Below are 23,917 nucleotides of genomic sequence, written 5' to 3'. Positions count from 1 at the left end.
CAAAAACACAGACAAACACACACACACGACTCTCACAGACCTCCAACTGTTTCTCTCATCCCAACCCAAAAACCCAGCCAGCACTCGACCCTGTGTCACATTTACACCGTCCTCTTTTTAGAAAACCAGACAGCTGGGATCAGGGCAAGTCTCAATGTTCACAATCATTGTTCCAAATTGTTTTCTAAAGCCACACTTTTTGAGCGTTTGCAAGGTTTGAAAACAACTGTCTATTTTAATTGTTTTATATTTGGCAGTTTAAAGATTTATTATAAAACTAAAAAATTAATAAAAAGGCTTTTTTTAAAGGTGTTAAACAAGGTGTGGGTCATTATGGCCACAGTGGCCGAGGAGTGAATTCTTTCCCACCCTGCCGTCATGTTATTAAGGTCACATGGATCGAGGGGTGAGTGGGGGTTGAATCGCCTGAGAAGTCTGAGTTGTAGGTGGCTGACAGCTGGTGTCAAAAGCCACCACCTCTGTTCAACGATGGTCGTTCACAATGGACGTAGATGACCTCTTTCATTCCTCTCAAGATAGTTTGATCTTCTCAGTCCATAATGTTCACATCGGAAATTTCCCACATCTTTTTTCACAGTTCAGTCACGTTTTTAATAGTGACTGAACCCTCAGGACCACCGAGTGGACAGCCCCACTCTGGGATAAATACTTCCATCAGTAGTATCGCCTCTTGGATGAGCCTTCAGTTCAAACACTCAAGACTTGTCACATATCAAAAACTGAAGTTGCGGCTTGATAAGTGTGTGGAAAGAAATTAATGTAACACAAAAAACTGCCCAAAATTACAACTTCCTTTCAAAAGACATCTGATGTGTGCTTGGACTAAGCCAGACTAAATGTCATCCAGTTTTTATGCTCACCTAATATAATTGTGTGCTGAGGCTAGCTTCAAAAAGGCAAATGAATGCATTTTCCAAAATGTCAACAGTTCCTTCGGGAAACTTCATGCTTAATGCATGTGTTTTGTTTCTCTGGGAGTGTGTGCGGGAGCTCACGGACCACCTGAAAAGCACATCACATTACATCTCAGCATGTTTGTGACCAACACAGATAGGCATTAAAAACAAAATAACATAAAAAAAAGAAAAAGAATCCACAGACAAGAGACCTCTTATGTCATCAGTTGGTTGGTTTATTTATCATTAGCAATGACACCACATGTACTCTACTGTTTTCACTTGCTATTACCGGAGATGCATTTTGAATTGTAAACAGTGATAATGATACTCCTTACAAGCAGTGTATGACCAGGGAAAAGAGCAGACTGTACCTGCTCTCGCTCACCTAATTTTTATTTTTTAAACAATACATGTCATCTTATAGTTTTGAGTCTCTCATATTTACATAGATACAGCCGGGTCCCACGTTCATCACCAGCAGGGACTTGTTTGGCTTTTTTGGGGTTTTTTTGTTTCATTTTTTTTAAATGTGCTATCACATATTTTTCTTAAAGAATTATATTTACAACCATATTGCCCCCTTCCCCCAGCTGCCTGCTGCCGGGGGGGAGGGGAGAGTTAACACACAGTTAGAATCACTTGCTTAAACTACTTATGCTTCTTGAAAGTTTACGCTGTAAGTCAACCTTATAGCTCTAAGTATTTTTTTCTCTTAACAAATAAAGTTAATACAGAGCTCAAACTGTTCCGTCTTCCCCATTTAAAAAAAACGACCAAAGAAACAAACCAAATATCATATTAAAATAAAATAAAAAATAAAAAGAAACAATAAAATATTGCACTTAAAAGTTCAGGACAGCACTGGACCTGTTTGGTGGTTAAAATGAACAGTGAGAGCTTTCAGCTGAGTGCCTTGGAGGACGTGAGGAAGTCTGCAGAAGCATCCAGCAAGTTAATCTAAATAAATAGCAAACCTTTGTACATGTGAAGCTTTTTTTTTTCTCTGTGAAACGAGCAACCTCTCGTGTATTGCTCAGTATGAGCGGGGAGTGCATGTTGGAACCCTAAAGCATGTAAAAAAAAACTGTGTATAAAAACAGAAACAGAAAAGCACATAAACTAAGCAGTAACCTGTCATAGCAATGTCCTGAGAATGGTTCCTTGATTAGTCCATAATGAGCTACAATGTTAAAGGAGATGTTTTTAATCTTCTTCCTCTTGGATTTTCCTTCCTTGTTGTTAACAGTCTATGGAGACGGGAAGCAAGTCGTCTTGTTTTTTTTTGTGTGTTTGTAGATTTTAATGTCTTTTAATGTGAGACACATATTTGCGTTTTGTCACAGCTCCAGTCCATCTACTACTTATACGTCTGTGTTCTTTGCCCGTCTTTGTGCTGAACACTCACGTCGTCTTTCCACAGTCTTATGAACAAACTAAGGTGAAAGCCATTTATAGAAGCTTCGAGCGGAAGCAGGGTTTAAACGGATGCGTGTGAAACCAGAGCCACACCGGTGGCTTTTCATTCAGACATCAGCTTGATTTTTCCTCCTCTGTCACAGAGTCTGATGAGAGAACGTGAAGGAAGAGGACGTCACGTCGTACCGACAGCTTTGAAGTTGCTTCACAGAGAGACGTGATGGAGCAAAGGAGGGAATTCTCAAAAGAAATAAAGGAAGGGGGTGGAAAAGTGATAAAACAGTACCGGACTGTCTTCGTGTCGCAGGGATTTCATTTTTTTTATGATGCAACTCCTCCTTTACTCCAGTACAACTGGACAAAAACACAAACAAATCGATATTTTTTTTTGCTGACAATATGAATGAAAAAAGGAGAACAAAAATCAGTGATGAGACAAGCGTCCAGCTCCTGCTCCAGCCCTTGCTCATGGGCATCTGCATCCATCCATCCACTCATCAATCGAGCCATTCACTCATAACTATGTAAACTACATTCCTTTGCAGTGCCATATGTTTGCCGTGACCTCTCACACCACAACAGCAAATAATGAACAGACTGAAAGACGAAAATAAAAAATAAAGGCAGACAAAGAAGCGCACATCCCACCCACTCTACGTATAACTTTTCAAGTCTGGCCTCTTTTTTACTCTCATCATCTTTCTCTTCTCTTCATCTTCTTTTTTTTTCTAGTCTCTTATGACGATGATGAAGTTGAAGTGGAGCTAGGCTTTTTTTGGTTGATTAAGTCCAAGTAGAGTTCAGAGCGCAGGAATCGGGGGTATGAGTCCTTCTCCATCAGCCCGTATATCCGCCTCTGAGCTAGGTCAAAGCAGGAGCGTGTCACATTCTGCAGGTTGTCCTTAGTGTGATCTCTAGTGTATGAATCCAGATTTACCTGCAGAGCCAAAATAAGTGAGAATAAGTCCAGGAATAAATGCATGTTTCCTTTACCATTTTCAAGCCCTTTTTTACAGGCTGCGTCCATTCGCACTCACCTCTTTACAAGACTGGATAGCAATGTATTCTGCAAATATTTTCTTGGCTTTTGAGGCCATCTTGGACTGCGACTTGATCTTCTTGTATTCCTCGCATGCTAGCCAGAATTCCAGATTCTCCTCGCTGAACTCTGTGCGCAGGAAAGCTCTGAATGCTGCCAGACCATCTGAGGGGAAAGCAGAGGGGTGGGAGGGGAAGGAGGAGAATAAACAAGGAGAGAGTTGACTAAAGTGCCATGGCAACCTCAAAGCTGAAGCCCTCCTCAGAGTTTCAGTGTCTAAAAATAACTCGGTGACGGCCTTTTGAGTCATGTGGTTGGAATAAAGTGAATCGTGAAATAAAAGAGAGCCTGAATACAGCAGCGCACATTCAACTGTTCAACGGCCTTTTAAGTGACATCACCCTTGTGACTCTGTAATTCCTTAATATTTGGGGCATGATGGCAATGCTGCTCCTGTGCACAAGCTGCGAATGAACAAAGAAGTGACTGTTTCAGTGTAAAAAGGGGGGAAAAAATAACTATGAGGCACTTTGGTCTGTTTTTTTTTAAGTTTTGGTCCTGTTAATGATTTAAGGAAGAAGGCATCCAGGAGAGAGAATAGCAGGAAACCTTGTCCTCCCACAGCTCCTGTCTGCACCTTTCCGTTCCCATGAATCACCCACGCTGATAAGCAGAGCCAATGCACGCAGTCATCTCTTACCTCATTCTGGTAAGCAGGAATGAGGTAAGAAGTGGAGGAGAGGAAATTAAAAGAGAGCAAATAAAGAGGCCAGCAAAACCGAATGACTAGCAGATGTAGCGCTGGCGTCGTGTCAGCTTTTGGCTTTTGCAAAAGAATCGAGAGCAGATTGTGGGTGATGAATTGTGGAAAACCTCAGAATAGCAGCACAAGAGCGGGATGCCTGTGTTGGTCTCACTTTGTCATTCTGTCTCAATTATGAATATTGTCTTTTAGGTTATGGAAACTTGCTGAAAGCTGCACGTTTACATAAACAACGTGTATGTGTGTGCATGTATATGTCAGTAAGTGTATAGTTTCAGTGCTCATCTACTTCCCTCACTACCTTAAGCATGCACTCTGAGTCTAAAACCATGCTGCACTGAACAGCAATGTAAAACACAAGAATGTAAAACACATGAGGCAAAAGTCGAGAGAAGAAAGGGAAAAAATCCAGTCACTTACATTTGTGAGCCAGCAGCTTATCAAGCGAGTCCCCCCATTTGAGCGCTTCCTCTGGGGTGGGCCTGCAGATGAAAGCAGAGCGATTCTTTAACAAGCCCATTTCAGCCAGGTTTCTCATTGTGTGACCCATCCGCAGAACTTTGCTGGGCAGGTGAGAGGAAATGCAGTTGCAGACACGTCCTCTATCTCTCTATCTCTCACTGCTTCCTTCCACTCTGTGTCTAGTCTCTCACATTCGGTTCTACCTCATGAATGGTCACAACAGCGAGAGCCATGAGTCTGCTCCACTGTAGTAGTGGGGGGAGGCTTTTATAGTTGCATTCAATGCAACTTGGAAGGCAGTGGAGGGGAGGGGAGTGGCTTCAGCCAGCCAATGAGGATGCACAGCCTGGTTTAAGACCTCCTACTCATATGGGTATCTGTCTGCCCCCTGCTGCCTCTCATCTTTTTTTTGCCCTTCTTTTTCGTATCCTGCAATGAAGTATGCCTTTTTAACGGCCAATCTTAGCCCGCTGCAATCCACGTGTCAGGCCTTATTTGGGACAATATTTTAGTTTCATAGTATATTCTATTACCTCACCTGACTCGCCAACAAACTTTGTTGCATATTACACTTTTTCCTTGTTCTTACGTCTTCTAAGTAATGACACAAAGACAGATTAACTTCCTTTTTAAATCGAGCAGACCAGATAAGATGCACTGCCACATTTATTGTCAGTATCTGACTTTTTTTTTCAAGTCACAAAAACTATGATTATTATGGTTATATTAGCTATACCTTGAATACATTGGGGATGGATGTTTACTCTGCCTTCTTGATGCCAAATGATCCACACAAATAAATATGAATCTACTCAACTAATGAATATAGTTCACAGAGAAGTTAAAGGGCTGCATCCAAGCATTAAGCCATCCTTCCTTCTGGCATGCCAGCCTTACTCACACACTCTCCCATTCATTTAATTGATGCCAAACTGCAAGCACACTCCCATCTCTGCCCACATATCTGTCTTCCAAGAGCCAGGTCATCACCAGTTGTGGTGAGATCCAGAAAACCGTCTGACACACACCCACAAGCACACGCTGTCAGGAAGTGGCCACTTACTTGACTGACTTCATAGATTTGTCTAACTTCCCGGCTGGGTTGCTTCCTGGGGACTCATTCCTCCTCCGCAAGAAAGCCAGCCGATTCTTCATGTCTTTGGCCCTGAGTGAAAGAAAGGTAGAAGAGAGGAGGAAGTGATGTGAAGGAAGGAAGGGTAAGAAAATGAAATAAAGTGGATAGAGAAGGAAGACAAAAAAAGGAGACATGGGAAGAAAGTTTGTTGAGTTTCCAAGTCCAAAATCCATAACTGAAACAATCCAACGCATGGAATCAGCAATTAAGCTCCACAGTGCTGTAAATCCAATCCATACAAAAGCAAACCAATCAAAAGCCAGAAAAACAAGGAGGTAAGCATTATGTACATTCTAGTCGTCAGCCGGATATATTGGTGTGATGGCACAGAATTCTCCAGCAGCAGATGTCAATTTCCTTTTTTCGCCGCTTCTTGTCAGCGCCTCCCGTGTCAATCTAATTTCTCTAACAGCCTTTCCTGTAGATGTGTCCCTGGCAGGTTCCTCGGCAGGGACTAAACGAATGTGACAGAGAAGGAGGAGAGAGACTCAGTCCTCACTCCTCTGTTTCATCACACCATTCTCCATGTGCCTTGAGGGGTTTCTGAGAGAAAACTGACCTAGGCCAAAGGCGCACGGTGACATCCCAAAGTGCTCTGCTGCTTTCATCCAGAAGCAGCACCCAACACCCTCCTGACCGCCCACCTCACCTGTTTCACCTTTCTCCAACCATCTTACACACAGAGACGCCCTGCTGCGCATGCGCCACTTCGAGCCTCAGATAAGGAAGCACACCAGTCCTCTGTACCCTTGGGCCCCCCCAGCAGGATTCTGCGTATTCCCATAATCCCATGGTGCGTGTCCTGGCTTTTCCTGACCTGGAGCACGTGCTGCCTCATTGGGATGTGACCTCACTCAACACCCATTTCCTGAGTCCCTGCTTTTGATTTCCACTGTGGATTGACTGGCCTGCTAATAATGCAGCACAACGTTGTGCGCTGGGCTGGCTCTTATCACTGCAAACTGTCCCCCTGCCAACTGACAACCCCCCCAGGAGAGCATGCACACCCCAAATTAAGAAACAGGGCTTCCAGTTATAGACAGCTATCATTCAAACATGCACACACAGGAGGACGGAAGAGCCCGGCACTTGCGGATTAGCACAAATATAGCACGTGAATATTCATAGAGTGTAATAAAAGAACAGACATACAACCATTTCAAAGAACCCCTCTGCACCTGTGCCAGCTCATGCCCACTTCACTGGAGCTTTCATGCCAGACAGGTGTTGGAAAATTCAAAGTCTCTACCAGTGTGTTTGCGTATATTTTTGCAATTTTTGCAATTTTTGCAATTTTTGCAATGCTTAAAAGTAGCGCCGCAGCTACAGAGAACAAAGTTAGCTGCTGATTTGAGTTTTTCCAAAGGCTGCAGGACAGGTGAAGTAGAAACATGCCTGTACACATGTAACCACACAAGTGCACGAACGGTTGGCAAAATGCTAATCGCTCCTTTAAAATCAGGATCGTGCGACCACAAAAAAGGAGTATTTGCACTTTACAGACTTGTGGTTTCACATGGGGCGCTTGTGGGATAGTCCAGAAAGAATGAAACTGTAAAGAGCTGTAACCTGAAAAAGAAAGTGCTGATGAGATCTTTTATCTATTTATGTTTTTCTTTCTTTCATTATCTTTCTGGAAGATGTTTTGAGATGGTAATATTCCTGTTTTAGATTTTTTTTTTTTTTTTTTTTAGTTTGCAGCTGGGATGGTCTCTAGTCTCCCATGACCCAGGACTGGATAAGCAGAAGGAAATAAATGGATCACAAGCTGCTTCAAAGCACACAGTATTCGGATTTCATGCAAACAAGCAGCAGCAGAGAATTTCTTGTGGAAAAACTGGCTTCCTCATTAGAAAAACTAATAGCATTAGTAGTGATTAATTTCAGTTTGGATAGATCAACCCTATATTTTTTTGAAAATATAAGCACCGGCCCTTCTTGTCTAAAATCAGACGCAAATTAAAATTCTGGATGCTTTGTTACATTCCCTCCCATTAATTTAGAACTACACAATAAGTGCCCTGATGGAGAAATGCCAGTTTTTGGTACAGTGAAATTAACAGGAACTAAAAGGGCCTGTGTTTATCACTCTTGTGCTCCTTTGTACTTCCTTTAATGCTAAAATGGTGAAAAATGCAAATGTTCCATGAAAAAAGCCCTGTAGCTGAGATATAGATCTAGAAAAATCCATGTGAGAGCCTTTTTTTTTCAGGCCAGGTAACCAGGGAAATGGAAATATCTTTAAGAGAAGATGACTCATCCATTGATTGAAATAGCACAAGCGCTCTGCGTGAAACAGACTCAAATCCAGATGTTTAACTGCTGTACGGGGCTCTTACACGGCATCCTCGTGAACCGCTCGAGTCTGAAGGATATTACTGCTGGGAAAGAAAAAGAAAAACCTTGTGCTGTTAAATAAACTCGTAACATCAGGGCTGGGTTTATTAGACGGTTCTATATTTAGTTTGTACCCGAGGCAATTTACGTTTAAGCTGGGCATGTGTTAACATAAAGGAAAGCTCTGTCTTGCAAGTGCATGTGAGTTTAAAAAAAAAGAAAGGAGCGTTTTATAAGAGTTGAAAAATTCACTCTTCCCATCACAAAGCTGCTTTATGTATTTCTGTCTGGTTTTATACAAGCTGAGCCCATGTGTCAATAATGTGACAATGATGTCACAACAGCTAAAGGAAATGTATGTTTCTCTTCTGCCACCAAGTGGATGCCACTGGATACTGCACACCCAAGCAGCTTACATCATCTTCTTAAATGATCTTTCCATCCATTTAAAAAAAACCTAAACAAACAAACTCAAATACAATGCCAGCTGTGGAACAAGTGACACATGTTACCATTCTCCATTTAAATCAACACAACCTGGAGTGCATTAACACTTTGTTTCTGTGTATTCCTTTCAGTAATTGCAGGAACTCTGCTGCTGCAGCCATGAAATAAATTGCCTGTGTGATTATTTGGTCAGCGGAAGTAAACACCACTTCCACCAATTCAAAAAAGGCTTTCATAGTCCTGGTTTTCACTGTCTTACAGAGCTAGATTAAGTGATTTGTGCGGATGACTCTTCACAATCACATCAATGTAAATAATCACCCAAACAAAGGAAGAACATCCTGGTTAAAGCCCCTTTGAACCATTAGCACACATATAAAAATAATAAAAGAGCAACATAAAAACATGAAGCAGTTGTAATACTGACAAAGCCTGCTGCTTCTCACATAAAAAGGCAGAAGAAAGTGCAGTTACGTAATTTTACGTATCATTTTGTTCAGTCCTGGAGATGGAAAGTCTTCTTGTACTTGACAAAAGTCACTTAACCATAATACTGTGCTGAACAGTTATCTATCCGGTGCTCTTTGTACCTCTGCTCTTTATGTGTTAATGGTACATACACAGTCGCAGTCGTCACAGCCTCTGACCTTGAGTACCTCTCTATTTGAAGTTCCTCTTTACTGCCTCTCTTGAGCTCTAAATCGGCCTCTAGTCCTTTTCCATATCTATGCTGCTGTTTTTGCTTTATTAAACACAGTGACCACTGCAAAAAGTGAGGCGCAGGTATAATGTGTACGCACGCTATGCGCCTGCTTGCGTCTCTGCGAGAGAGAACACTTTTACGTGCTTGAGTGAAGGAGCAAGAGGTCTTTTGCGCTGCAATTATCTGCAGGTTTCCATGCTCTTTATTCCCTCTTTGCTTGGCTCACATTAGTCGTACTAATAGCACCCCCCTGGCTATTCCTGGTGTTCTTGAAAGTAGGCCGCACTCTCTGGGAAAGGCTCTTGTAGCACATGGGGAGACAGCTGTAGACAGACATATTGCAGAGCACAGTGTACCATATAAGCACAAGACAAATCCAATCCTCCACTTCATTGCAGTATACCGCTCACTACATTTATCATAATAACTGTGCTTAAACTTTTGTTAAGCCCATATTTGCGCAGTCTTGTGTACAGCAGATCTTGTTTACTCAAGGTCGTCTGCCTGTGAACTAGATGCTGGACATGACACACAAACAACGCTGTGCTGGCACATGTGCCTGTTTGTGTATTTGTGTGTGTGTCGCTATAACGGGTCAAGGGTTGTGTCAAAATAACTGTGAGATTTATGTGGGGAAATTGTAAGCACTTGCATTGTAGATTCTTCACTCACGAAACAGTGGTGTCCAGAAACACAAGCCACATTCATCAAGATAATAATCATGGGAATCGTAACCAACAGGAAGTAGCCCTTGAATATTCCTGGAAGAACAATGAAAAAGGGAATTGTCCTAAATTTTGTCTATAAATATAACACCATCACGTCCACCATCTCCCTCAATCAAGGCTAAAAAAAGAGCTCTATTTCAGAGAAACTCACCTTCCTAGCCACAAAGACCACATGAGCAATCCTATTCCTGAAATCCAGGCTACGTATATTAAGAAAAAGGGACAGCCTCAAGTTAGAAGTAAAAGCTGTTTCCTCCAAAATAGTCTCAGTCCTTCAGCCTCGTGGGGGATTCTTTTCCCTCATTGTGACTGTCAAATGAGATCCATGTAGAGGTCAGATAGCTTCCTACCAGCCTAAGAGCAATAATCCATGTGGGACTCAAACCAGCCCCTGCTCACACTTTTCTCAATCTCCCTGCTGATGTTTCTAATTCTCGTTAACAACATTCAAACCGCAGTTTAATCCACACACGCCCAACACAATTGCTCTTACCTTTCCAGATATTTCTCTGAGAAATCAACCATCGTGTGAAGCATGGGTGCCAGCATGAAGGCAGTATGTACTGCATGTGAGTGTGTGTCAAAAGTCCAGGGCTCTGTTTGGCAATCACATTCTTCTAACCCCTGAGAGGCTCTGGTGGAGCTTTATATAGCCCTAAGGGTCTGGAGAAGGCGGACCCTGGGCTCACTCAATCCACATGGACTGTTTAAAGGCAGATTCCCTCAATTGGGGTTTGAGAGGCTTGGACTACAATGGGAGAGGGTCTTCTGTCCAAGGTGACGAGCTGCATCAGAACAATTTGCTTAAAGACCTTTTTTCTCTTAGCACGAAGCTACAGTGGCCTCTGAGACTGTGTCGCTTGGACCTAAAAACCGTGATAGTAGAAAACAGTTGCACACTAGCTGTCCTGTGTACTGGCTAATATAGAATAAATGTGGACAAGAAAGAAGAATTTGTGTAATCCCACAATGCTGTATAGAGTGCTATAACAGTAGCAGGACTCATACAGCATAGCACTGACTGATCATGTAGAACTAACAAGCATTCAGCATTGCAGTAGAGCCCTGCATGAACCTATAAACTGTAAATAGAGTTTCAAGGGCAATGGAAAATTGAGGTTTCATCACTTTAATGTACAATGAAAGAGCCCCAGACACCTAAATGTCTTTTTTCTGTGGTCTTTGGTGTGATTTATTAAGCTGAAACATATAGTTTAGTGTAATAATATATATCAGCTGCATAACTTGGACTTTTCTTCAAAAATAGGAACTTTAAGTAGTTAATCTCAGCAGTAAATTTGTAAGGATTTCAGTGGACACTTGGCCAATTCTCACACCACAAAAAATGACTTAGTTCTTGTACCTTGGCACCAATTACAGGGATACTAATCATTTTGCAGGAAAACGCTTTATCTGTATTGCATTTCAATGATGGCCAATCTCTATCCAGCAATACTAATGAGAACACTGCATATATTCAGTGTAAAATCTATACATAAGTCAGACAGAATGGCAGAAATGAACAGATGCTCATTTGCGTTGTGTTTCCAATCAAGGTTATTATCGTTAACAAAAACTAACAAAATAACGAAAACTAGAAGTGAAAAAACATTTTCGTTAACGGAAATAAAAATAAAAACAAAAAAAGGAAAACTAACTAAAACTGGAATGAGTGTTCACAAAACTAATTAAAATTAACTGAATTTATAGCAAAAATGTGTTTAGTTTTCATTGATGTGTGCGTGTCATACAATAGTCAAGGGTGAAAATGAAGTTTAGTTTCCAGATTTTTTTCTTGCTGTCTAATTATGCCAGCAGGTGGCAAGTACGTTAGTCGAGTCGTCTGTGTTGCTGCTCCGTCCACGCGCAGAATCATGTCAGGAAAAGTCGGAAGAAAGCGCCAGAGTCCAATTTGGGATTACTTTGAATATGACTGTGTTTTGGATAAAGCAAGTGTCTTGTAGTGGAAAGAGACAAATTATGAGGGACATTTCTAAGGTGAAAAAAATCCCACAAACCTTAAAGTGCACTTGAAAAGCTCACACAAGAAGGCTAACCTAGCTTACCTTGAGAAGGTAAGGGAGCACACTCAACCCTCATCCCCAGAAAACAGAAGCTAACCCCAGGCAAGGCAGCGTGATGCATCCCGAGACAACAGGACTGGGATATCTACACAACTGTGTGAGTCAATTACCTTCAAAAAGTTTATCAATTCACTTGAACCAAAATTACGAACACCCGGTGCTGCAAGAGTTAATAGTCTCATTGGGGCCAAGATATACATTTTATAGTTGCCTGGTATCAATGGTTGTTCATCTGCCTTTATTTATTTATTTAAAGAACCCATAGGTGGGAATGTGAGTTGTCTGTCTCTGCATGTTAGCCCTGCGACAGACAGGCGACCTGTCCAGGGTGCAGGGTATGGTAGCTGGAATAGCAACATACCCAATGATAAGCAGAAGAGAATGACTGATATGATGAAACTGGGATTTTTTTACACTTAATTATTGCAAACACAACTAAAACTATAACTGAAACTAATCAAAACTAAACTGAAACTAAGGATTTTCAAAAAAATAAAAACTAAACTAAACTAGCAAACAATTGGTAAAAACTAATTAAAACTGATATAAAATTGAAAATCTGAAGTCAAAACTAAATAAAAATAAAAACTAATGAAAATTGCAAAACTATTAAAACCCTGTTTCCAATAACAGTTTTTGAGTATCTTTCTTTATTTTTGTGCCTTTTCCATGTGTATGCATTTAGCATCTCTTTGAAGTGAAGTTGGATTACCAATTTAACGCTTTGGTATTCTGATCCTGAACCTATCAACATGTATCAGATTTATGGATTTTATTGCTACTGGTTTGAAAGTGCTGTCACCATGCAGTGATCCATTGTCTGTGGAATAAAAATGCTAGAAAGAATGCTTATTCGAAGAAAGACCATATTTGTGTCTTTTTTGCTATAAATGATGATCAAGATAAAGTTGTATAGATACATAAGCCATATGTAGACATAAGTATTAGGAACACCTTTACCTAATATGCTTTGGTATTGCTGCAAAAACAGCACTGACCAGCCAAGGCATGGACTCTGTAAGACTTCTAAAGGTCCCCTGTGGTATCTAGCACCTAGACGTTAGTAGCAGAAGTCCTGTGAATTGCGAGGCAGAGTCGCTGCAATCGAGACCTCTTGCTGCACATCACTCCCACACGTGTCTCCTCTCTGGTTCCTTGCCAAAGAGACCCTTCTTAAAGTTTTAAATGGCTAATTCTTGGCATGATTTGGCCATGTCAGATGTAATTTTTCCGCTTTACACTAATCTACATCTACTCGCTCAAGTGGCTCTCATGTTATTAATCAGTCTCCTACTTTCAAACGAAGTAATTTGACATTTAATTTCTTTCGAGCATGCTTATGCATCATATTTTAATCTATAGCATAGAGATTTTTGGTGAATTCTTATTAATGAGTAGATATTTCCCTTGCTACTGGTCTGCAGTGTGGCATATTGGTAAATGACTGGAAGTGGATGAAAACTGTATATTCAAAAAGAGGCTCGCATCACTGAACATTTAGAGTCATCCTTATTTTACTGACTGATGGTGACAGAAGAGAGTTTCATGACTGACTGACATACAGTTTAAGAACAAAAGACACTTTTGTTTTCATGCAACCTCCAACAGTGTCAGAACCATGTAGTAGAAATGATACTTGCTTAGCCTCTAACACACACAGTATGAACCCACTTAAGCTGAAGGCCATGGCACCCAAGAAGAGAGAAGAGAAATGCTGCATGGATGTAGTCCTATGTATCGTTGCAATATTACAGTATAATATGAACTGCAAATAAATGAAGAGCGCTGCATTACATATTGATTAAAAAAAATTACAGTACTTTATCACTGGCCTGTAGACCATGCTTCAAGCTTGCACTTGCCTTGGCTGTGCCAGAAGACAGCATGTGTAGTATTAGATGACAAAGGTTTTTTCTACCTACTGCAGTCAATCAAGCTATCACATTTTTTTCTAACCAATCTGTTTAGGCACACATTGCTCAGTATTATCAGTTTGCTCCGTGTTTGGAGTCTTGAATTGTAAAATAGGCGCACCCGATCTATACTCACATTAAAAGTATATTGTATTCCATATTGTATTCTTTTTATGCCTGTTTTATTCAAACATTGAAGACAAGCTGAATAGGTTTGCAACAGCTGACAAACAGGCTACGTACTCCAGACTACTGGGAAAAAAATAGCTGAGGAATTTTAATCACTTAATCTGCTCTTTAACTAAACACTGCAAAAAAGTAACAGGCTCAAGGACAGCTACTGTTTTATTGTATGCAATGTAAGAAATGTGCTTTCATCTTTTCAAAGAAGAGAACGAGCAGCCGATGAATTGCTGAGCCTTCAGCGCACACATCTTTCACGCCCATGTGCTTCCCCAACATGCACACCTTACTTCTCACCTCAAAGAGAATATGAGACGCGCATATGGTTCCATACACCTCATTTACCGCTTCATTAAGCAGTTGATGAGCAGCATTACACTATGAGCTTTAACTTTCACATTTGTCTTTCAAAGTCTATACATTTCTGTATTTGCAGGTCCGTGAACATGTAGATATTATGTGTGCAACATTAATTAGTCACATTTACACCCAAGAAGCACATCCACAGTTTTCCTATCTGCCTTAATTCATCGAAATTACATTTTAAAATGACACTCGACATCTACTGGGTATTTGTCCTAACACTCTCAGTCGTCAATCCATCAATCCAGCCACACAAAGGGTGTGACTGGATTGATGGATTGTTTAATACATTCCACGCTACAGAGGGGTGTGAAATTGTACACTCTGTTGATTACATTAGCATTAAAAGGCTGGTGAATGAACAAGAGGGCTGCCATACTTGCTGTTTTTCTGCTGAGTTGGAAACGTGTCACCATGTGCTGATTTTTTTTTATTCTTGGCAAAAGAAAAACATACATGGAAGTACAATATATTAGGTAAAAACAGAGTTATACAATTCTACTGAGCTTGAGCTCAATTATTCTTCAACATAGCATAAACAAGCTTTCTTGTCATTTCTTTAAGCAGTCTTTAGGAAAAGTTCTCCAGGCTTCTTCAAAAACATTCAAAGCTCTTCTCTGTATGTTGGCTGCCTTTGGTTCAATTCTCTCACAAGATTCTCTGGGGAGACCAATCCATGACTCATATCTGTTTTTTCCAGGTACATTTTTACTCCATTAGCAATACGTTTGAGAGGATTTCCATGGTGAAAAACTAAGCTGTTGGCATACAATTTTTTTCCATAAGGTATTGCATGGCAGATAAAAATCTGACTTTCCTTTTGTGGGTTCATTATTCCATCAGTTTTGACAAGATCTCCAGCACCACTGGGTGAAATGCAGCCCCAAACCAAACCATGACAGAGCTTCCACCGTGTTTCCCAGATGGCTTTAGACACCTACTCTCCGGACCTCCTTTGTATACAATGATGACAATTTGTCACTGATTTTTCAGCCCAGTTCTTAAAAGTTGGCATACTTCAGCCTTTTCTCCCTGTTTTGCTTGCTTAAGAATGGCTTCTTGATGGCCAACTTCTGATGAGTTCTGATGAGGCTTTAATGAACAATAGAAGGATCAACTGAAGGGCCAGGTGCATCTCTCAGGTCCTGCATCACGTCTTTGCTGAGTATCACTTTCAGATACTCTTCATCTGATATTGTTCTTTAGGCCTGCCACTTCTTTGTTTGTCCTACACCTGCTAAGATATGCCAAGATTTTGGCTAAGAGCTATTTGAAAATCACCTTGTTGCTGAAAAAATATGAATTTATGCCTGTCAGTTTTTGTCATTTTCTATAGTTTCAACTAAAGAATTGGAAACAGTTCAAGTATCTGTGCAACAGGTTACTTTGGTTCTTTCTAAAGATGTCTTTTGTGAGTAGATGCAACACTGGTTCATCCCTTGAATTAGGTGCCTTGTTTATCCTGATCGTTCATAAGTCAACATTAGGTGGTTTAATAAACAGAAAAACATTCCTCTGAAAATATGTCATGTTATTGAAAGGACTGGACTGAAGGTGAGTGAAAATGCAGCCAACATCTAAGGAAAAACCTCAAAAGACCTTCAGAAAGCCTGAAGAACTAATGCTCAAGATCATTTAAAAAAATAACAAGAAGGTCTGGCTCCTTGGAAGAAAAATATAAAGAAATAAAGGGTGGCTCAAGCCTTTAATCTTGATTATGTACCAAAATGCCCACTGCATCGTACCAACTTTGAGTACTGGGTAAGCTTTAGAGCTACTATTGATTGGACATTTCTTTTGACACATCCAAGTGGAAACTCTGAATTTAATATAATTGTCAGATCTGTGTTGTCATGTCATTGAATTACCACTCAAATCGCTTCTCCTTCTTACACATAAATAAAGTCTGCATGTAAAATCTAAATAGCAATGCTCTGTTTTTCATGTGTTGTCTTAATGTTGCACCAGGGTAATTGATAAGAAAATCCTTACAAATTCCTAAATGAGCAAACACACAAAGGGACAAAATAAATGGAACACGATAGACATATCCATATATCATTTGAATACTCACAGGTTCTTGGATTTCTTCTTCTTGGTTCCTCCGGGGCCGACCTCACAGCTACAGGGGGATCCGGCACTCAACTGAGGGGAGAGGAAGGAGAGGACACACTGCATCATCCACCCTCCACACAGAAAGAGGGCCCTGCAGGCTCCTGCAAAGACTGTAGCAAGCTCTGACTACCTCCAATTGGCTATGACTACCCAATTGGCTAGGAAGCAAGTAAGTCCGTGGAGTGTCCTTATCAAAAGCAAGGCTAGTCCAGGTAACACATACAGCCAGCCTCCAAAATGGTTATTCCATAGCAGCAGTCCACATTGTAAATCCCACAGTGCTCTCTGAGGTGTGTGCCTGTATCTCACGGGTACACTTGGTGTTTGTCTGGGCATAACAAAGTAAGGAAATCTGTGAGAGTGGGAGAGTGTGAAAGACTACAGCTGTTGTTTCTGTTGGCCTCCAACTGTGCCCTAGGTTTGAAGTGTTGAGCCAAGACTCCGGGTTTCACATTACAAGTTCTGCCAACCCACCATTTTGATTGGTTAAGGGAAAAAGGAAGTTGCCTCAGGGTGGAGAAGGGGTCAATCTCCACTAATCTGATGGTCTGAAACTGCCCCCATTGTATGTGTGAGTGAGGCTCTAAATAATGAGCCATTGTATTACAGCAATACACATCCGAGCTAGATACTGGCCAGCTGGTAACAGATGGCGTGTGTTTTCTATCTTTGAGGACCCCCAGCTTGCGTTTCAACCTTGAGAGTGAGGGCTTTTTTCTCTTTTCCTTTGTTTTTTCTTTATAAATGTTGGCAGTGCCGCAGTTCTTAAAGGTCTTGTGAAGCTTTTACTTTGGTGAAATAAAGAAATTCTTCCAGAAATGCAGCAACAAAACTAAAGACATACCATTTGTATTTTTTCTTTGCCTACCATGAATTCTTTTGAGCCCATATAAGCTGTCAGACCTCAAGCCTACCACAGCAGCTGTTTCCTATCAATCGAGGAAGCTACACATTTTTTTGTCTCCTTCAAGCCTGTGCTAAATCAAAAGTTACAATTTAAATGAAATAGCTTCCATATCCGTAAACACTTCTGTCAAGGTTACTTAAAGGTTAAAAATGTAATAAACCAGTTGGGTTCCTCGGTGGTATAACAGAAACATACTGGTGGTAGTGTTATTATATGATTCGTTTCATTTGCGTGCATACAGCTAGAATGGCTACATTGTGCTTGTACCGTTATTATTGTATTTAACAATAATGCGTAGTCTCAAGGGCAAACACTTCCTGCTTTATGCATCCTTCCACACTGAACCACCCTACATATACCAGCTGCCAAACTATATCCTGTCGTGCTTTTGCATTATTGTTTCTGCTCAAAGTGGAATAATCTATTGATCTACTGAAGTGACTGACAACTCTAAACACTGCCAAAAAAAGGCGGAGAAATACGCTCAATTTAACTGAACTGCTTTTGTACATCATTTTTCTAGCTGGTAGCTTATTCTGACAACCTCAGCTTTCAGCAGGACAACACAGAAACTGCTGAAGCTGATGTGAGTGAGCACAACGTGTCAGTGCCTCCTTCCCTCAGAGCAGATTTGATACTACAGATTGCATAGCTTTTTTTTTTTTTTTATCACCTTTAGTACCTGTGAGTGGATTTGTCTCCTCAAAGCTCCAGTTACAGATGGAACATGTCTCCTACACTCTTTTAATAACTCCTTCCTTTAACAAAGATTAAGGTTGTCACTGTGTGCAGTGCAGAGTGATGCACTCCAAGCATTCAGATTAAAGTCATAGTTGAATGTGAAAGGTGAGTGAGAATATGTTGTAGGAGATATCTAAAAATAAGCACAATCCAAGAGCAAAGACAAAATTGTGATGTGCGTCTGTTTAAGGCTTCATTTTATGGGCAAAATAAGAATATTGTATTTGGTTATGTAGACTGGGGCACTGATCGATTTCAACATCACAAAAACATGTTTTTACATATTAAACTGACACTTAGTCAGTGTCTGTCTTGATTGTTACTTCATGTCCATTTTGTTCAATGCCATTCAACATCTAATACCAGTAAACACCAGTGATGTTTACTCTGTGATAAGCAAAACTTACACAACAGAATCAAACTACAAACATAGTCCATGTATTATGTATTTATTTATTTAGTCTGGAAAGAGACTATGTCACTGAGGTTCATGGGAGAAACCAGAATCTAATCATTAATCTCAGAGTAACAGAACAACAGGGCAGCCCCAGTCCCCACAGAGCCGTCAATGATGCTTCCCCCTGAAAGTACAGGACACAACTGGAAAAAGACTCAGACTTTGCCCTCTTCAAAGAAACTTGTCCTCATGCCAGGTGATGTTTAACTAGACTACTGTTTCACCTGAATGAGTGCAGAAGGGGTGTATATGTGAGCTTTTGCTACAATCTGCATTTTTCATCCAAATACATGCCAACCCTTTAAATTAATTAGCACCTGCTGCTGAACATATCTGGAGAGGTAGTCTGCCTAAAACATTACTGTGGATGGCATCCAAGCTCAAACAGGAAAAAAACAGAGCACAGATAGATCATAAAATAAAATATATTCTGACACCTGAAAATGATAAGTATTTTTCACCTCTTACCTCCCTTCTACACACACACAAACACACACACGGAGTGCCAAACCTCCTGTCTACACCCAACAGCAGCACTGCAAATCAAGACATATGGCTCTGTGATGTCAGTGGAAAGTTAGTTAAAAGGGAAGAGTGTCTTCAGTTGCAACACCATAATTTCACACAGGATAAAAATGCCCTTCTACCTTCCACTTAATTTCTATTCATGAGGGTGAGGGTGCAATCTACAAGAACACACTGATTAAACTCTACATAAGAGGAAGTCATTATGGGTTTCAACAAATTACTACTTGTCTACCTGAATATAAGCCTTTCATAGGAAATAGCGTCAGAGCAACAGGGACGTTTATGACACCTATGTTTTAAATAAATGAAACGGAAACATTTTTTATGAGGCCATGGTCCTGTCGTCCAGTGAAAAATATTATTACAGTTTGTTGATATAAGCTACTTGCAAACCTGTGGAATATTAGCACCAAACACCATCTGACTTTATGTGTAACTCCCGAAGAGCCTCAAAACTTGATAGCACTGTTAATACAAAGAATTTAGTTTTGAGTAGTAAAAAAATATAATATAAAAGCATTAAAAATGTATTCTTAGCTGTTAGTTCTACTCTTCTTCTGTTTTGCTCCTTTTCCTCTTTGTTCCTTTTGATAGCCCAAGCCCAGCTTCACGCCCGCACACGGTACACACACATGTACACACAACTGTGTGCCTGGCAATGGTCAGTAGAGGATAACAAAAGTATGAGGCTTTTCTTAAAATAGCCTTGGTGCACGAGTCTCTGTGAGAACAAACTTAACTGAAGACAGCAAGAAAACACAGAATTAGCCAAAGACCACACAGCGACATAGCCCCCTGACGCACGGGATGCACATGTTGGCACGCTGTTACGGATTGCAGGACAGCTGTGTAGATACAAAGTTTAACAGACTTCGTGACACATGTGCCTTTGGAGGCCATTGTGTGTACTTATATATGTATGCCTGTGTGAATAACATAGGCAAACGTGTTCTGGAGAGTCCTAAATAAAGTTTCAAATGTTTATAAAAAGACACCCATGCTCGTGGCATGTCTGTTCAGTAAACATCAAAGGAGAATATGTGTGTGCCACACTGGGATAGGACACAAACTATTTGCCTTCAGTTCAATAAATTGTTCATTCTTTAACTCCACACCACCGACAAACACACTGTAGGAACAATATTATAAACACAGCTCAGAAGGATTCCTAACCCAGACTCAGGTCAGACTCCAAATCAACCCCCAACCTAAAACCCTAGAGGTCAATAAATGTATTTTGCTCTTTGTGGCGATCGTGGCTCAAGAGTTGGGAGTTCGCCTTGTAATCGGAAGGTTGCCGGTTCGAGCCCCGGCTCGGACAGTCTCGGTCGTTGTGTCCTTGGGCAAGACACTTCACCTACCGCCTACTGGTGTTGGCCAGAAGGGCCGATGGCGCGATATGGCAGCCTCGCTTCTGTCAGTCTGCCCCAGGGCAGCTGTGGCTACAACTGTAGCTTGCCTCCACCAGTGTGTGAATGTGAGAGTGAAATGGTGGATGACTGGACGTGTAAAGCGCTTTGGGGTCCCTAGGCGGGACTAGTAAAAGCGCTATACAAATACAGGCCATTTACCATTTGTGTATTTAAACTACTTTTTGGCTTTTCATGCCCTGCTGCCTTTTCTTCATCAGGCCTCCTTCAGACTGCTTCCATCCATTTCAGCCCCCTGTTTCTTTGTCTGTTTGACCACAAACTGACAAACCAGTGTCTGAACAATCCACTCCAACTAGTAAAGCATTAGATTGGTGCTGCGTGTCAGAGCCCCGCTTCCTGGCATTGTGTGGCAGTACCGCACAAGTGTTTATGTGGCATACCCCATTCACAGTGATCTAATGATGCTGTAAAAACCTTGCATCACTGCCCTGCTCTGAACCTGGTTTTCCAGAAACTCTGATGCGAGCTAGCTTTGATAAGTAAACACAGTTTTACCAATACTAAAATATTAACGGTTTAGATAGCCGGGTGGTGTAGGCTTTAGGCTATAACAGCAACAACAAAAAGATTCCCTGAAGATTAAAGTGTTATTTTTAAGCACACGAAAGCCACAGAATTCAGAAAAAAGAGGACTTTTTTCACATGACTGTCTGCCTGATTCCAGACCAGTCTGCACAGTTTTCAATCTGGGTTGACTTTTATTGGTATAATCCTACTTGTGCATTCAAAAGTTGTCATCTGAACACCAAAATGCAATCATGCAATGAATATAACATAAAGTTCAGAATGTATTTCTATCTTCAAGCCCTCACCTAAAATCACTCTATGAGCTGTTTTTGATTTCACTGTGATAACGTACCAATGAGCACAAAGCAGACAAAAGGAAAGGGTCAGACATCAATAGCATGAGCTGCAAAATGCAAAATTACAGCATGCTTCTTTATATTACAAATTCATTCATTAGCCTTCCTCATCTGGCAAGCAAAACGCTTGCTTCAGGGAACTGGAAAACTGGAAAAACGGTTTATGTAGTTTATGCAACTGGATAAAATTGCATATTAGGCATTTGGTTTTGTGGTTTTTGGTCTCCTGTTTCTTTGTTGAATGTGAGCTTTTGCCTTTTTTCCTTTGTATACTGTTGTATTTTCTGGCTGATATAAACAATCCATTGTTCCTTCAGTGGTCCTCGGAGAGAGCAGAGTTTGCTGTTTTTTGTCTCTAGTCACCTATTTTTTTCCAAGTCTCTGGCATAAATCTGTGCAGATACTTTCAAGGGCAAGAAAAATGGCCAAGATAATCATCAAACAAGCAGCCTGTGTCTGGTGATTTTCCTGGGTTATAAAAGCCTGTTATGCAAATGGCCTATTATTACTTTTCAAAATAGAACGAGTGACGCACAATTATATTCATGCAAGTATATAAAAAAAACATGTATTGAAGATAGTTTCACATAAGGGTCCCTACTTTGAGTAAAGATGTATTTTCTAACTCCAGGACCTCCGCAGGAAAGTACTACTCGACAATTAGCTTTGCTTAATTTGAGGCAGACGACCGCATTTTATCACGCCGAATCATAATTATTTTTTTTTATTATCTCTCGTAGGTTTTCTCAGTAATTGTAGTGTAATATCAACACACACTGAAAACAAATAATCTAAAACGAATCTAAATTCAATTAAAGAAATCATACTTGATAATTAGAGGTCAAAAATTATAATGAGCACGCTTTGATTAAAATAATCATTTGGAATGTGCTTTGGCACTGCCGTTCGACTGTTTTTATCATTCCTTCATGTGCAACACAGGCTATTTGGCGAAAAGATATTATAAGGTAATCGTACGTGTTCAATTTTATTTTACTTTTTTTATCTCTGGAAGGGAAATCAGTGATTAGACGCTGCATTAGACTTAAGGTATAATAAAAGACAACTGGTTATGCTCCAAAACAATTATCGCTGTTGAAGCTGGATTTTTGTTGTTTCTGCAAAAATTGTTGAAAAGTGTTTAAGTGGAAGAACTCAAAGTGACAACAGAGATGACATTGTATAGAGGGATGATTCAGATCATGTTCTGTGTCAACTTTTCATTAATTGAACATCCACTGCCTTTTCAGAGTGAAAACTACCCTAAACTAAATAAAAGAGAAATTAATTGAATTCAGAGCATAAGGAAATTAGAGATGATTTCAGATTAAACACTAAAGTTAAATGTTAAATGTTACAACTGACTGTCTTTAATTCTGGCATGTTAAACCATTTATATAGTTAAGTTTGATTGGGTGACCTGTGTCTGAAGAGAAAAACAAGATAGGGAGAATATTGTAAACAATTATTCATATTCATAAACACGATGTGCTTCTTTTGTTATGACATTTTCTTTCCACGGTTCTTTTATGGCTTTGTATTAAAAGCTCTGAGAAAATTTTTTTAGATGCATCTATCATTCTTTATGCGTTATTATATAACTGCTTCAGTTATTGTTTTTCCAGCTTCCTTTATAAATGATAGGAAATAATCTTGTGGTCTTCCCAGTGGCTGCATGATGTTTATCTGCATTCATCAGTCAGAATGTGTACAGTTGTTGGTGTAACCAAACTGTAACATACACTCTAACACACACGCACCCATACAGTACAATGGGTCAACTACAATTATCAGAAATATCTCTGAACAAACTCAGTGACCAGCAGACAGGATACTGACTCATTCCTACTCTAACTACATTATGAAAGTGGTTACAATAGGTGCATTGTCTGAGTGTGTGCTTGTGTGAGTGTGTGTGAGGATGTCTGGGTATATTGAATGCTTGATCTGATTCTTCCCTGCCTCCTGTTATTCAGCACCTCTCCGGAGATGGCTGCTTTCCTGCATTAGTACTTCCCATGTCATGGTATGTTAATGAACAATGCTAGGACAACGTCACTCTTTTGAGCTGCTCTGACAAGATGTCAGGTTACTAAGACATTTTCTGACCAGCAGATGACCTTTCTGCGTGTAATTCTAAATGGCTGCAGCTACAGAGTTCTCCCCAAAACCGGCTGTTATACACAGACTGAAAAAGTAGGTCACTGATTCCTAATCAGAAGCAGCTACATTAGGAAGACTCACAGAATTCAAAAATCAAAAAAACAAACACACACTGAGCTAATTTTAAATAAGTATATAAGATATATATGTATATATACAGTAACCAAAGAGCTTGTCAGGTCAGAGTAATGGGATATTGTTTAACGCTAAAGTCAGT

General features: G+C 40.4%; 1 protein-coding gene across 3 annotated transcripts in view; it reads right to left on the bottom strand.

Moving 5' to 3' along the window:
- Window positions 1-1,132: 1,132 nt before the first annotated feature.
- rgs3a (regulator of G protein signaling 3a) overlaps window positions 1,133-23,917 on the bottom strand; it is a 121,529-nt gene continuing 98,744 nt past the window's right edge. For all 3 annotated transcript variants that reach the window (XM_006788973.3, XM_006788972.3, XM_006788971.3), the window contains 5 exons: window positions 16,568-16,638; window positions 5,664-5,765; window positions 4,559-4,620; window positions 3,374-3,540; window positions 1,133-3,273 (listed from right to left, as the gene is read on the bottom strand). In XM_006788973.3, coding sequence (XP_006789036.1) covers window positions 3,073-3,273; window positions 3,374-3,540; window positions 4,559-4,620; window positions 5,664-5,765; window positions 16,568-16,638 — 603 coding nt within the window. In that variant the 3' untranslated portion in view covers window positions 1,133-3,072. The remainder of the gene's footprint in view (window positions 3,274-3,373; window positions 3,541-4,558; window positions 4,621-5,663; window positions 5,766-16,567; window positions 16,639-23,917) is intronic.

This window comes from Neolamprologus brichardi, chromosome 7, assembly GCF_056152115.1.
Source record: "Neolamprologus brichardi isolate AB-2024 chromosome 7, ASM5615211v1, whole genome shotgun sequence".
NCBI classification, from domain to species: Eukaryota; Metazoa; Chordata; class Actinopteri; order Cichliformes; family Cichlidae; genus Neolamprologus; species Neolamprologus brichardi.
This window is presented reverse-complemented; position numbering and strand designations above follow the sequence as displayed.